Source organism: Sturnira hondurensis, unplaced genomic scaffold, assembly GCF_014824575.4.
Source record: "Sturnira hondurensis isolate 20B ecotype Veracruz unplaced genomic scaffold, ASM1482457v3 Scaffold0004257, whole genome shotgun sequence".
Classification (NCBI taxonomy): domain Eukaryota; kingdom Metazoa; phylum Chordata; class Mammalia; order Chiroptera; family Phyllostomidae; genus Sturnira; species Sturnira hondurensis.
In genome coordinates this window covers 4,180,974-4,194,380 of record NW_028076888.1, presented here as the reverse complement: position 1 = coordinate 4,194,380, position 13,407 = coordinate 4,180,974, and the positions used below count along the sequence as shown (strand labels likewise).

The window sequence follows — 13,407 nt, the reverse complement described above, 5'->3', positions numbered from 1 at the left end:
TACAGGATATTGGCTTAGAGTTTTCATCCGTTTATTTTTTAAAATTGGGGTTGGTTGATTCTCTGCTTTACTTGATTATTACATTGAAGGCAAGAAGGTAAGGGGAGACGTAGACTGTGAATTCTCTTTTTCTTACCTGCAGATGAACCCAGCAAAAGTGGGGATGGGCCAGCATCTGAAGAGAACCAGTTCAGTGATGAGGAGTATAAGACCCCTCTGGCCACACCTCCGAACACCCCACCTCCCGAGACGAGTGCCAGCAGCGGGGAGAAAACACCTCCCTTTTCTGCGGTTGAGTTCAGTGAGGAGCAGCTGCAGGCGCACTTACTGAGCACGAAGATGTATGAGAGGTACTCCCTGTCATTCATGGACCTGCAGATCATGGTGGGACGGGTGAAGGACAACTGGAAGCACGTCCAGGATATAGACGTGGGGCCTACCCACGTGGTCGAGAAATTCAATGTCCATCTGCAGTTAGAACGCCGACTGATTTACACGTCAGATCCCAAGTACCCTGGAGCCGTGCTCTCGGGCAGCTTACCAGACTTGAAAATCCACATCAATGAAGATAAAATATATGCCATCAAGAATTGCTTTGCGCTCCTCACCACTCCAGACATGAAGACGTCTGACCCTCCGACTAAAGAGAAGATTTTCCCCCAAGAGGACCAGCGGGGAAGTTTGCAAGACTCGGTCATGAACCTGACCCAGAGCATCGTGATGTTGGAGCAGCACACCCGGGAGGTTCTGGTGGAGTCCCAGCTCCTCCTGGCCGAGTTCAAAGTGAACTGCATGCAGCTCGGTGTGGAGAGCAATGGCCAGTACATTTCCGTGCTCAAGGTGTTTGGTACCAACGCTCACTTTGTGAAGAGGCCTTATGATGCCGAAGTCTCCCTGACCGTTCATGGTTTGCTCTTGGTGGACACCATGCAGACTTATGGTGCAGATTTTGACCTTCTGATGGCTTCACATAAGAACTTGAGCTTTGATATCCCCACGGGGAGCCTCCGGGATAGCAGGGCCCAGTCTCCCGTCTCTGGATCCAACGTGGCCCCCTTCACTGCTGCGGCTGCGCCGAGCAGCCAGCCAGCTCCTAGTGTCTCACTTGACAGCATTCTCACCAAAGAGCAGGAGTCCCTCATTAAACTGGAGTATCAGTTTGTGAGTTCAGAGTGTCCGTCGATGAATCTGGACAGCTCTCTTCAGGTGGTTTCGTTGCAGGTGAATAATTTGGATATTATCCTAAACCCAGAGACAATTGTGGAGCTGATTGGTTTCCTTCAAAAATCCTTTCCCAAGGAGAAAGACGATCTGAGCCCCCAACCTTTAATGACCGATTTTGAAAGGAGCTTTAGCGAACAAGGAACTTACCAAGCCACATACGAACAAAACACTGAGGTTGCCGTGGAGATCCACCGTCTTAACCTGCTGCTCCTTCGGACAGTGGGGGTGGCCAATGGAGAGAAATATGGCAGAAAAATTGCAACTGCAAGTATAGGTGGCACCAAAGTCAACGTCTCGATGGGGAGCACCTTTGACGTGAATGGCTCCCTTGGCTGCTTGCAGCTTATGGATCTGACACAAGATAACGTGAAGAACCAATATGTTGTCAGCATCGGGAATTCCACAGGCTACGAAAATATCATCAGCGATATTGGCTATTTTGAATCTGTATTTGTCAGGATGGAGGATGCGGCCCTCAGCGAAGCTTTGAGTTTCACGTTTGTTGAGAAATCGAAACAGGAATGTTTTCTCAACCTCAAGATGGCCTCCCTGCATTACAGCCACTCTGCAAAGTTTCTGAAGGAGTTGACCTTGTCCATGGATGAGCTGGAAGAAAATTTCCGGAGCATGCTGAAGAGCGCGGCCACCAGAGTCACCACGGTGCTGGCCACCAAGACAGCCGAGTACAGCGAGCTGGTGTCGCTCTTCGAAACGCCACGGAAGACCCGGGAGTCCTTTAGCTTGGAGGACAGTGACATATATGGGCTTGGCCTTGCTGCCTCGCACTCCGACACCGTGAAGCTGATCTTGAACATAAACATTGAATCGCCCGTGGTTTCTATCCCTCGGAAGCCCGGGAGTCCGGAGTTGTTGGTCGGGCACTTGGGGCAGATATTCATCCAGAATTTCGTGGCGGGAGATGATGAATCCAGAAGTGACCGTCTGCAGGTGGAAATCAAAGACATTAAGTTATACTCTTTGGATTGCACCCAGTTGGCGGGCAGGGAGGGTGCTGGGTCAGACGCCAGCCGGGTGTCCTGCCCTCCTTCCGGCTCTGCCAGTGCCAGCAGCCAGGAGGAAGCTCACTTCACCCGACATGACTTCTTTGAGTCTTTGCATAGAGGCCAAGGTGAGGAGCATAGATCAAGTCTCGTTTTGTCTAGAGGTGCTGAACCCAGCTCACGTACACTTTGCTTAAAACAACAGCAACACCTTTTTCTTTTAGAATTATCCTCAGTGAATATTTAAAAAAATCAAACTGGAATTTTACTAGAATGCTTTGTATTAGCTTGATACGTTTTTACCTTTTCTCATCCAATGCCATATTTGGTGAAATAAGACATTTTTCAAATGGCCCCCTTTGAAATTGGGTGAGTGCTCATTTTCAGGGATGTTTCAGTGAGTGGCTTCTGTTAAAATATTACTTAATTTGGTCAAATACATCTGATTTTTCAAATTTCTAAGCTGTAGACCTTTCGTAGTTAAATACGGCATCCCGGACAGCTAGAGGGCCTGATGTAATTAGAATGTGAACTTTAGGCTGTGGATGTTATGCTCTCCTTTTAGTATTCTGCCATCTTTTATACTGGGTCGGTTCAGGGTTCTAGGAACGAAATGCCTGTATTTGTGTTCTCAGTCTCTCTGGCTACAATCCAACAGTTTAATCTATTACTCTCAATGTCTTCAGAAACCAGGCGAGTCCTGGAACATTGGTGAAGACGCTAATGCCTTTGAGAACTGCTTCTCGGGTGTTAATTCACAAATTATTTGCATACTTACCCGAAGGTTGCTTTCTCTGCTTGGGTAACAGGTGTTCACTTAGAGCTGTTCACGTATTTTCCTTGATTTTGACTTAGGCCCATGTAGAGGAATCAATCTGTGTCTGGAAGCTGGGTAAGGATGAGCAGTTTGGCTCAGAAAATGTCATCTTGGGAGGCTGAGAGAAGCTTAATTAACATAGACCCTGGTCTGGGTTAGTGTTCACCACATCACACTTTGAAGCCACCAAATGGCAAATGTCATGAAGATATCGTTTCCTTTTGTGTGTAAAGTTGTCTTGTGCTTCTGTGCGCTGTGAATTTTGGTGTTGGGATAGTCATGTACTCCAGCCTGGACCCTGGTCCAAGGGTCACTCGTGCGCAACCCCGGTGTGTACGTGCTGCTCTTCGTCAGCAGTCCGGCGGTCACCAGCAGTGTTGGCAGACAGTCATGCCCTCTCTCCTCTGCAGCCTTTCACATCCTGAACGACACCACCATTCAGTTTGGGCTGGAGAAAATCCCGATAGAGAGGGAGTCTGAGCTGCCCTTCTCCCTCAGCCCGGACGGCCTGGGCACGACCAGCATCATGAAGATCGAAGGGAAGTTCGTCAACCCAGTCCAGGTGAGCGCCTTGTTGATTCGCACACCAGGACAGTTGAAGTCACGTGTTTATTTTATGTTGTTAGTGTGTAAATGTATCTAGATTGTGTTACATATTTAGATATAAACTTCTGCAAGGAAAACCTGTGAAGTTAAGGAGATATCTGTCATTAATGCACGTTAGTGTTGATCTCTTGCTCCTTTGGTTGTGGAGTCAGTGTGGAGTCCTTTGGTCATGTCCCTTTGTCACCGGGGAGCCAGTCTTATTAGCTGTCTTCTGGGGGAGGGGTTCCATAGAGGAAGTGGGCAGATCCTTAATTCCACTGCCATTCCGAAATGAGGGAATCACCGCTTAAAAAGTCAGTGTCTCTTTCCCAGGAGGATACAGTTCTTGCCCGACTCTGACGTGCTCGGCCCAGCCTGTAAAATAATCTGATTGTCGGAGCTGCTGACAGGTCCTTTCAAGGGGGAATTAGGATCAGTCTTGCCCTCTTCGAAATGAAACGGACCGGGCAGGGACTCCCTGTGTGTGAGTGTGTGTGTGCACATTTGTTCTCCTTTTCCTTTAAGTGTCATTTTTCCTGCTTTTATAGGATGAAAGAAAAGAGTCTAACACAAAACAGCGAGGACCGATGGCATCTCAGGCCCGTGGGCCCTAGGCTCGGGCAGTAACTGGTCACCAGTCTTTGTCAGGGGTGCTGTTAACCGGACGCGCACCTCTTGATGTCACTGGTTCCGGGGTGTGGGTCTCTGGGCGACAGAACGGTCCCCAAAGCTTCCTTGTGAGTGTTCAGCTTAAGTTCAGCACATAGTGTGGACTCTGTTGGGTCATATTGACCTGTTCTTGTAGTTACCGTTCATTCACTGTGGTTTTAGATGACATTCTTTGTTAGAATTACTTTAAGTTATTAAAAAATAGTTTTTAAGTAATTTAGAGTATTTTATTATGAAAAAACTTAAATGCACACAAAAGTAGCTAATGAACCATATGCACCCATCACTCAGGTTGTTCCCCCACCTGATTTTAAGGCAAATCCCAGACCTCATGCCATTTTTATTTCTCCTATTTGGAATGTACTTGTACGGACGACATACATTTCCTGACTAACTGCAATGATGTTGTCATGCCTTGTAAAATAATGAGGCTTCCTTGGTGTCATTACATTTTAATCTATTTTCAGGTAGATTTATCTGAGGCCCTAACAAGGCCCACATGTGGTGTTTCTAGGCTCCGTACATCTGTGGGCCTCTGTTCATTTAACTTCCCTCGCGTTTTTTCCCCCAAGCCATTATTTTGTTGTGAGAGCCAGGTCAGCTGCCCTGTAGAATGTCCCGCATTCTGGATTGGCTGTTTGTTTGTGGTGCCGCTTAATTTGTTCCCCCACATCCCCTGTGAACTGTAACTTAACTCCACAGGTTTAACTGGAATCAGGTTCATTCTTTGTTTTTTTTGGCAAAGGTCGTGCTGTGTACATCGCACTGCACTGTGTCAGCAGGCATGTCGTGTCTGCTTGTCTCTCTCAGGGACGCCGCGATTGGCGATTGTGCTCAGATGGCAGGAACCCGACCCCCCACTGTGAAATTCTCCATCAGTCATTCTCGTACGGGCTCATTCCCCCAGTGAGCTGTGATGGGAGAGGTTATTTAATTAGGGGTTACAAAGTGATTGCTTTCTAGTTCTGTGGTTTCTGTCTCTGTGTGGAATTCCTCTGGTGAAAAATTGTTCTTAAGTAAATAAAAACCTTGCCGAAAATATTGTTAATGAGAAATTGTAACTGAAAACAAAGTGAGGGAGAAAGAGACACAGGTGACAATACGTCATCCGCATCCTCATGACAAAGTATACCTGTTTGTTTGGCCATAGGAAACGTAGGTGGTCCCACTGCTTGGTGACGATGCGTGGGCTTTAGAGCCACGGGTCTTGTTTCCCTCGCGTGACCACACGAGACTTCCAGCAGTGTTGCCTCCAATGTCCGCAGCCGTGTCTGCGGGGTTCGAAAGAGTGATTCAGTCACAGGGGGGTTATGAGTGGCGAGGGGAAGGGGAGAGAATGGGGGAAAAGGTACAGGGAATAAGACGCATAAATGGTAGGAACAAAACAGACAGGGGGAGGTTGAGAACAGTATGGGAAATGGGGAAGCCAAGAACATGTACGACCCATGGACATGAACTAAGGGGGGAAATGCAGGTGGGAAGGGGGTATAGGGCAGAGGGGACTAAAGGGGGAAATGGGACGACTGTAATAGCATAATCAATAAAGTATATTAAAGAGTGATGCAGGCCTACAACCAGTAACACTTGTTGAACATTTACTGTGTGTGGACTATCCGTGAGGTACTGGCGGAGGGCCCCTGAGTAGACATGGGTCCGAGAGAGGGGTAAGGATAGAAAAGAAACAAAACAGATTGTCCTTGCTATCGACTAATTTGTACCCTCCCGGGGGGACCCATACAAATCACTGTGGGCAGTGCCGCCAAGTGCAGTTAGTAGCGGTCGCAGGATAACCGAGTTTTCCTCCTGTGCACAGGTGGTGTTGGCGAAGCATGTGTACGAGCAGGTTCTGCAGACGCTGGACAACCTGGTGTACAGCGAAGACCTGAGCAGGTTCCCCGTCAGCACCACCTCCTCGCCCTGTCCCAGTTCCCCGCCGCCTCCCCCCGGCGCCTGCGGTGAGCCTCCCGCCGAGAGGAAGGAGAATGGGTTGTTCAGCCGCTCCCGCCTTTCCAGCTCTTCCCAGAAGTCCTTGTCCGCGAAGGAAGCCAAGTCCTTCACCCAGATTCAAGCCAACTTCTGTATAGCAGAGCTTCAAGTTCAGCTAAGTGGAGATCTGACTTTGGGGGCCCAGGGGCTCGTGAGCTTGAGGTTTCAGGATTTTGAGGTGGAATTCAATAAAGACCACCCTCAGACCCTGTCCATTCAGATTGCCCTGCGCTCTCTGCTGATGGAAGACTTGTTGGAGAAGAACCCAGATTCCAAGTACAAGAACCTGATGGTGTCTCGGGGAGCCCCTAAGCCATTAAGTTTAGCACAAAAAGAGTACCTTTCTCAGTCTTGCCCCTCGTTATCCAACGTGGAGTACCCTGACATGCCTCGGTCGCTCCCTTCCCACATGGAGGAGGCTCCCAATGTCTTCCAGCTGTATCAGAGACCTGCCTCGGTGTCCCGGAAGAAGCAGAAGGAGGTCCCAGACCAGGACTACCCCTTGACCCCGCCTCCGTCTCCAACAGTAGATGAGCCCGCAATTCTCACCGGAAAGAGTAAATTTGATGATTCCCTGGTCCACATCAATGTGTTCTTGGTGGATAAGAAACACCCGGAGTTCTCGTCCCTTTACAGCCGAGTTAACCGGAGCATCAATGTTGATTTCAACTGCCTGGACGTGCTCATCACGCTGCAGACCTGGGTCGTGATACTGGATTTCTTTGGGATCGGTTCCACTGCAGACAACCACGCCATGAAGGTGCTGCCCGAGGACGTGCTGCAGAACGTGAAGTTGGAACCCAGTGCTCTGCTGGCGTCTGAACTGCAGGATCCGGTTAACACCAAGCTGGACCTCAAGGTATTGGTTCCCTTTCACCCCTAGAAGTTCTGAGCATGAATTGTAGTTTATTTTAATGCTGTCATTGTACATGTACTGTGGAAAATAGACCTCCCTGGCTGGGAAGCTGTCTAGTCTTCTGGATGTCTGTTACAAAAGGGCAGACAACGTTTCAGAAAAGGTTTCAGTGTGGATCCCATCTGGAGGTGGGGACAATCAGTGGTTTAAGTGGCTCTTTATGTTTTGGGGGTTGTATAGTTCAGGGGAATTACTTAGTTTCTCTGAGCCTCAGTTTCCTCATTTTCCATCATCCTGTTAAGGTAACTAAATGCAGTCATGTATGTAAAGCACCTGGTGAATGTCTAGTGTCTTTACAATGTGGCTTTATCACCATCTCCCCTCTCACTCAGAATGTTGGCTTTGGGAGGGCAATGGTACGGCGGCTAAGAACGAAGTCTCAAAAGTCAGGCTTTAAATCCTGCCACTTCTGTTGTAACCACACAGCCGTGTGGCTGTGACACATTTTTTAACCTGCTTCTTAATTTTCTCATCCATAAACTGGGGTGGGAAACGGTGCCCGCACCACTGGGTTGTTTCAAGTGTTGGATGCGGTAATACAGGTGAGGCCCTTTGCACAGTGCGTGGCTCAAAGTAGCATTCCGTGAACGATAGCTATTATTATTTTGATTACTACACGGACTGCCACACTTAAAACTTGTTGGTGGTACTCATATTGTAAATGTTGAAAAACACATTAAAAAGACGGCATTTGACTCTAAGGCTGTTCCACTCAGTGTGACAGAACAGGGAGACATGTAAGCAGTTAAATTTAGATGACCATTTGGGGGCACCTCATTGTGCCTGGCACCAGCCCAGCGCCCTGGGCCCCCCACCAGTGGGTCTCCAGGATGACGTTCTTCCTCGATGTGCCGTAGCACGTGTGGGCTTGCACTTGCTGCTGGAGAGAAGTCGGGAGGGGAATCACGTGCTTTCCAGTCCCAGCGTGTTTTATCTCCTCAGCTGGCAGTAGGCCTCATTCCTCCAGAGAGCGAAGAGCTCTCAGAGAGGTGGGTGCGAACCAGCTTTTCCTCTCACGTTCAACGTCTGACCGAGTGTCTTGGCAGAACTCCAGGGCCTCCGATACTGAGGTTAGCAGGACAGACAGAAACCGGAGAGGCCTCGCTCGCTCTTCTGGACTTGCTGTGTTTGCAGCTGTGACCGTGTTCTGTGCTGCCTGCAATACCTGTCTCGGGAACTGGCGGTGTCGCGTGTGAAGTGTTTCCAGGGGCTTTGCACGGATAGGTAGAGCTGGCTTTCCAGAACAAGGCTAGGTGACTGTCCCTCAAAAGTGCACTATTCTAGAGTTAGAATTTTTGAGAACATTTTTATTGTGAAGATTTTCAGACATACCCCAGAGAGAAGGTACGAGGAGCCCCCCGGGCCCAGCCCTGCAGAGCCATCACACCCACCTCTGACCTCTCTTCTCTTTGCTGAAGTGTGTAAAGCAGGTTCCAGGTAGCACTTCATCTCTACAGACTTCATTCTCGAAAAACAAAGACTTTAAAAAATACAACCGCAATTCATCGTCCCCTCTAACTAAATCAGCAAGAATTGCGTCGTGTTACCTAACACCCGCTAGTCCGTACTTAGATTTCCCCAATTGTCTCAGAAATGCCCATTACCGGTGGATCGTAGGGGAGTGGATGGTTTAAGGAGCTTCGTGTCTTTCCTTTGATCTCTGCAATTTGGTGGAGTACTTTTGGTTTTCTGAGCTTCACGTTCCTCATCTACAAAGTGAGGGCAGCTCAGCAAACTGGTGTCTGAATGTTCTGAATGGAGATCCAAGTCAGGTTCACGTATCACAGTTGCTGTCGTGTCTCCGAAATCTGTCAATTAAAGTAAGCCAGCCTTCCTCCCTTTCATCCCCCCACGCAGCTGACTTGTAGACACTGGGTTAGAGTGCGACAGAGTGTTGTTGGATTTGTCGGATTTGCCGTTGGACTTCTGTGACCTTCTCATTTTGGAAATGGAAGTTAGTTCTAGAGATGTGATCAGATTCAGGTTCGACTTTCTGGTAGAAACATTTCTAGGTGGTGCTGAGTGTGTCCCGTTGCATCACGCCAGGAGGCATACAACACCTGGCTGTCCCACTTATAGTGATGCTGCGACTCACACTTAGATAGTGGGTTTGGGCAGTGACAGCTGGCTTTCTCCAAAGAAAGCCTTTTTTTAAAATAAAGATTTTATTTATTTAGAGAGAGGGAAGGGAGGGGGAGGGAGAAAGAGTGGGAGAGAAACATCAATGTGTGGTTGCCTTTCGCGTGCCCCCTACTGGGGAACCGGCCTGCAACCCAGGCATGTGCCCTGACTGGGAATCGAACCAACGACCCTTTGGTTCACAGTCTGTGCTCAGTCCACTGAGGTGCACCAGCCAGGGCCAAAGAAGGTGTTTTTATACCCAGCGTATAAGTGACGGGAGGTTCTGCGGCCCCCTCTTCATGGCAGTCCTGCTCCCTCGGGTCCATCAGTGGCCCGTGTCCAGAAGCCCCTGCAGGGGAGCCTGTGTGGCACTGGGGTGGCACCTCGGTCACGGCTCCCCCTGTAGCGATCCATTCCTTTTTCCTCTGCTTTCCTCTACAGATGTTTCCTTCTTCCTTTCCTCTTACCATAGTCTTTCATTTCTCATCTTTTTCCTTCCTAGTAATTTATTAATCAGACATTTCCTGAGCACGTGCTTGGTGGTTGGCACCGAAGACTGAGGGGTTAGTGTGGCATGGCCGCTGGGAAGCCATGCGGGTGAATCGAGGTTTGCTCATCTCCCTTCTCCCTCCTTCCCTCCAGCTGATCCATTGTCCCCAGCGATGGCACACAGAGGCACCTGTCTCAACACGTGCGAGACTCAGAGTCCTTGGAGCATTTCAGATGCCACTGTTACAGTACAGGCTTGGTTTGTTGCCAAGAGTGCTATCTTCGAGACAGAGGGTTTTGTCTTCTGTCTCTGGTGTCCCTTGGAAAGAAAATTGTTGATTGTGGTTTCTAGGTGAAGTCCCAACTGGACAGCAGGGGCTTCTATTAAATATTTGTCCAAAGACATTGAACAGGATTCTAAATCATATTTATCATTTTGTTCTGACATTTTTTTTCAAATACAAGCAAAAGTTTATTTAGAAAGTCACAGAGGTAAAAAAAGGGAGCCAGCTGGGCTGTGTGGGCTCAGGAGACAAGTTACAGAGGCAAAAGAAGGGCCCGCGGAGCCTCGGGGAGACAGAGAGTAAAGGTACGCAGCTTGAGGGAAGAAGAGGGGGAAGGGGCAGGGTACGAGAGAGACAGAGAGAGAGAGAGAGAGAGAGAGAGAGTGCGAGCGAGAGCGGGCAGACCTCGGGCCCTGTTCGGACACGTTTCTTAGTGTCCAAAACTTAGCCATTAGGCTTTACCTAATGACCTGAGTGATGACAACAGTGCAGTATCGAAGACAAATGTAAAAACAAGAAAAGTTGTTTTATAATGGGAAACATTTCTCTAACAGAGCATAGACAAGGCGGCCTCGGAGAAGACACTGCAGAACCAGGGTTTTCAGTTGCCCAGTTGAGTTCCCGTCCCGTCAGCTGTCTCCTTAGAACAGGGTCTGCCTCGCCACAGCCAGTGGAAATGAAGTTGGCATTGACAAAGGCTTTATTACCGCGTTCCTGAGCCTTTCACTTCCTCCTGTATTTGCTTCGGTTGTTTGCCTGAAGGGTGGGGACCCTTCCCCCCCAGTAACAAGTGCCTTCCCTTGTCTTCTGTGTGCCTAGGTTCATTCGCTCTCTCTTGTGCTGAATAAGACCACCAGCGAGCTTGCTAAAGCGAATGTGTCCAAGTTAGTGGCACACCTGGAGATGATTGGTAAGTGGGGAACAGTGAACTTGTGAAATCTGGTAAGAATCTGTACATCTTGGTCACAAACCTAAATGTCCTCGAGTGCTGAAGGAGGTGTGGGATGAGTGGCTGTGGTTTGTGATGGCCACTCTCCAGTGCTGGCTTATGCATCAGAATGGTCTGGTCAGCTTGTTAAAAATGCAGGTTGCTGGCGCATCTGACCCCGCCCCGCCCCACCCTGCCCTCATCCCAAGACTCCCATTCAGTAGGTTGGGATGGGGCTCTGGCACCTGTGTTTTTAACAGACTTTGTCTGGTGACTATATATATGCCTAAATTGGGGCATTTTTGAGAGTGAGAGGGGGTGTTATTAATAATTACACCTGGAAAATGACAGTTACATGCTAATCACACCTGGCGTATAACAAGGCTGTCTCTGGGAAACCAGGGCGCGTGTTCACTCCATTGCAGTAAAGAGGGGGGGGGCCACCGACCAGGGGGTTTAGGCCGGAGGACATTGTGCAAGCCTGGTCTTCTTTCTCACGGGCCTCTGGAGGTTGGGCTTCTCAACAGAACAACCGTGATCAGCTGCATCAAGTTCTGAACAGTAGGGATTTAGAAAGTGAATGAAACACTGTTCTGTTCATGACGAATAGGTAACGAAACATGGATGATTACAAAGCTCAAGTGTCGACCCTGTAGTTAAAAATAAGCATGTCTTTTGGGAAAGGGATGAACGGAGATTGAGGTTTTTCTGCTTGGTGTGAATTAATCTCTAAAGGCTTCCTGGGAGAGACAGGTCTTTCGTTTTGGAGGGGCTGGGGTGTTTTTGTGGGAGGACGTTGAGAATCAAAAGTAACTCTTTAAGTCTCTTGAGTGCGTTGGGGGCTGAACTGGTCATTGTTTTATGATGCTAGTTGCGATCATAAAATTTGTTTTACAGAAGCAACGGTTTAGCGTATTTCTTTGTAATAACCACCCCCTGTTGAGAATGATTTATTACAGGTGCACGTTCCTTCTTTGTTCTGCCCACCTTCCCCGGGGCTTCATTCTGTGGTACCGGGGTAGTTTCAGACCTGTTTGTAGTGTCTGTCTCATTAGCGTTATTTCTACGAAATCTCACCAGAACCCACTGAGGTTGCTTGAATACCTGACACAGCTCGGAGTCTTTTGTCCGTAGTACAATTACTAGACCTCATGGTGTTTCCCTGATCTGAATTAGGGGTCTAATCTCAGCATGGATCGTGTTTCCATAGTTGTGTTTTTTCTTTATATTGTTTACACGTTTAGTTTGATTCCTTTCCTGTTGCAAATGTTAGAGTGTGACGTTGCTGTGTTATTTCAGCCCCTGTGGATTTCTGCACTGAGGCTACTCAAAAAATCGCGTCGCACGTTTTTTCTGGGTGTGTCGGAATAGGGACACTTGCTTTTGAGGGGTGGTTTGATTCAACAGCGAAGAGTCTGAGGCGTGCGTAGATCTGTTTGGGTGCCAGACATTGTTAAGGTGCGTGACAAAGGAGGATACTAATGGGTGCTGATTTTCACCGCCCTAGAGGGTGACCTGGCCCTGCAGGGAAGCCTCGGGAGCCTGTCTCTCAGCGACCTCACGGCGCACGGCGAGCTCTACCGGGAGCGGTTCACCACCAGTGGGGACGAGGCGCTCATCTTCCAGGCTTTCAAGTAAGAACGTGGGCCGTTCCTCGCTTACGACGTTTTGTCCTGATTGCCTGCTGTGTCAGAGTTTTGTTGGCCAAACAGTGAAGAAAAGTTTTTAAAAAATTGTACCTTCTCACATAAAATTGATGCGGTGAGGAGTCCTGATTTGTACTGAAATGAAACTGTGTTGAAGTGGGCTGCTCGGGCTCCATGAACAGATGGGGTGTGATTGAAATCATCCCGATTACTAAAATTCCCGGGCTCATGCCGGTCCCCTGCTCACTTACGTGACCTTAGGTGGCTTGCTTCACCTCCCTGCATCGGAGTTTTAATTTAAATGTTGAGGGGCTAAGGTGGATCAGTTTCCACCACGCTGTAAACATTCTGAAATGGCTTCCGGTGGGGCTTTTATTTCTCCTGCATAAACATGATCTGTGGTGAATCTTTCCAATTTTAGGATTTAGAAGGCATCTTTCAACCTACATAGCTATTAAAGACTGGTTTTCTTGGAAAGATGAAAGGTTAAAATGCTGGTTTTCAACCTTTTGGGGAGCTGTTAGAAAATGTAATACCCGTGTCAATCATGTACTGAGGATTTAGACTGATTGGTTTCTGTAGGGACCTGCCCCGATGGTGTGGTCCTATGAGAAATGAGGTAATTAATATAAAACTCCTAACTCTCTGGTACAAAATAAGTGTTTACCAAATGTGAATTCCCTTCTCCAGTGACTATGTCCTATAAAATAATTTATTATCATGATGCCGCACTCCGTTAAA

At 48.4% G+C, this 13,407-nt stretch overlaps 1 protein-coding gene across 4 annotated transcripts in view; it reads left to right on the top strand.

Annotated features, from left to right (window-relative positions):
* VPS13D (vacuolar protein sorting 13 homolog D) overlaps positions 1-13,407 on the top strand; it is a 231,268-nt gene that overhangs the window by 30,832 nt on the left and 187,029 nt on the right. For all 4 annotated transcript variants that reach the window (XM_037045200.1, XM_037045199.1, XM_037045198.1 and 1 more), the window contains exons 19-23: positions 143-2,353; positions 3,453-3,604; positions 6,110-7,141; positions 10,912-11,002; positions 12,528-12,654. In XM_037045200.1, coding sequence (XP_036901095.1) covers positions 143-2,353; positions 3,453-3,604; positions 6,110-7,141; positions 10,912-11,002; positions 12,528-12,654 — 3,613 coding nt within the window. The remainder of the gene's footprint in view (positions 1-142; positions 2,354-3,452; positions 3,605-6,109; positions 7,142-10,911; positions 11,003-12,527; positions 12,655-13,407) is intronic.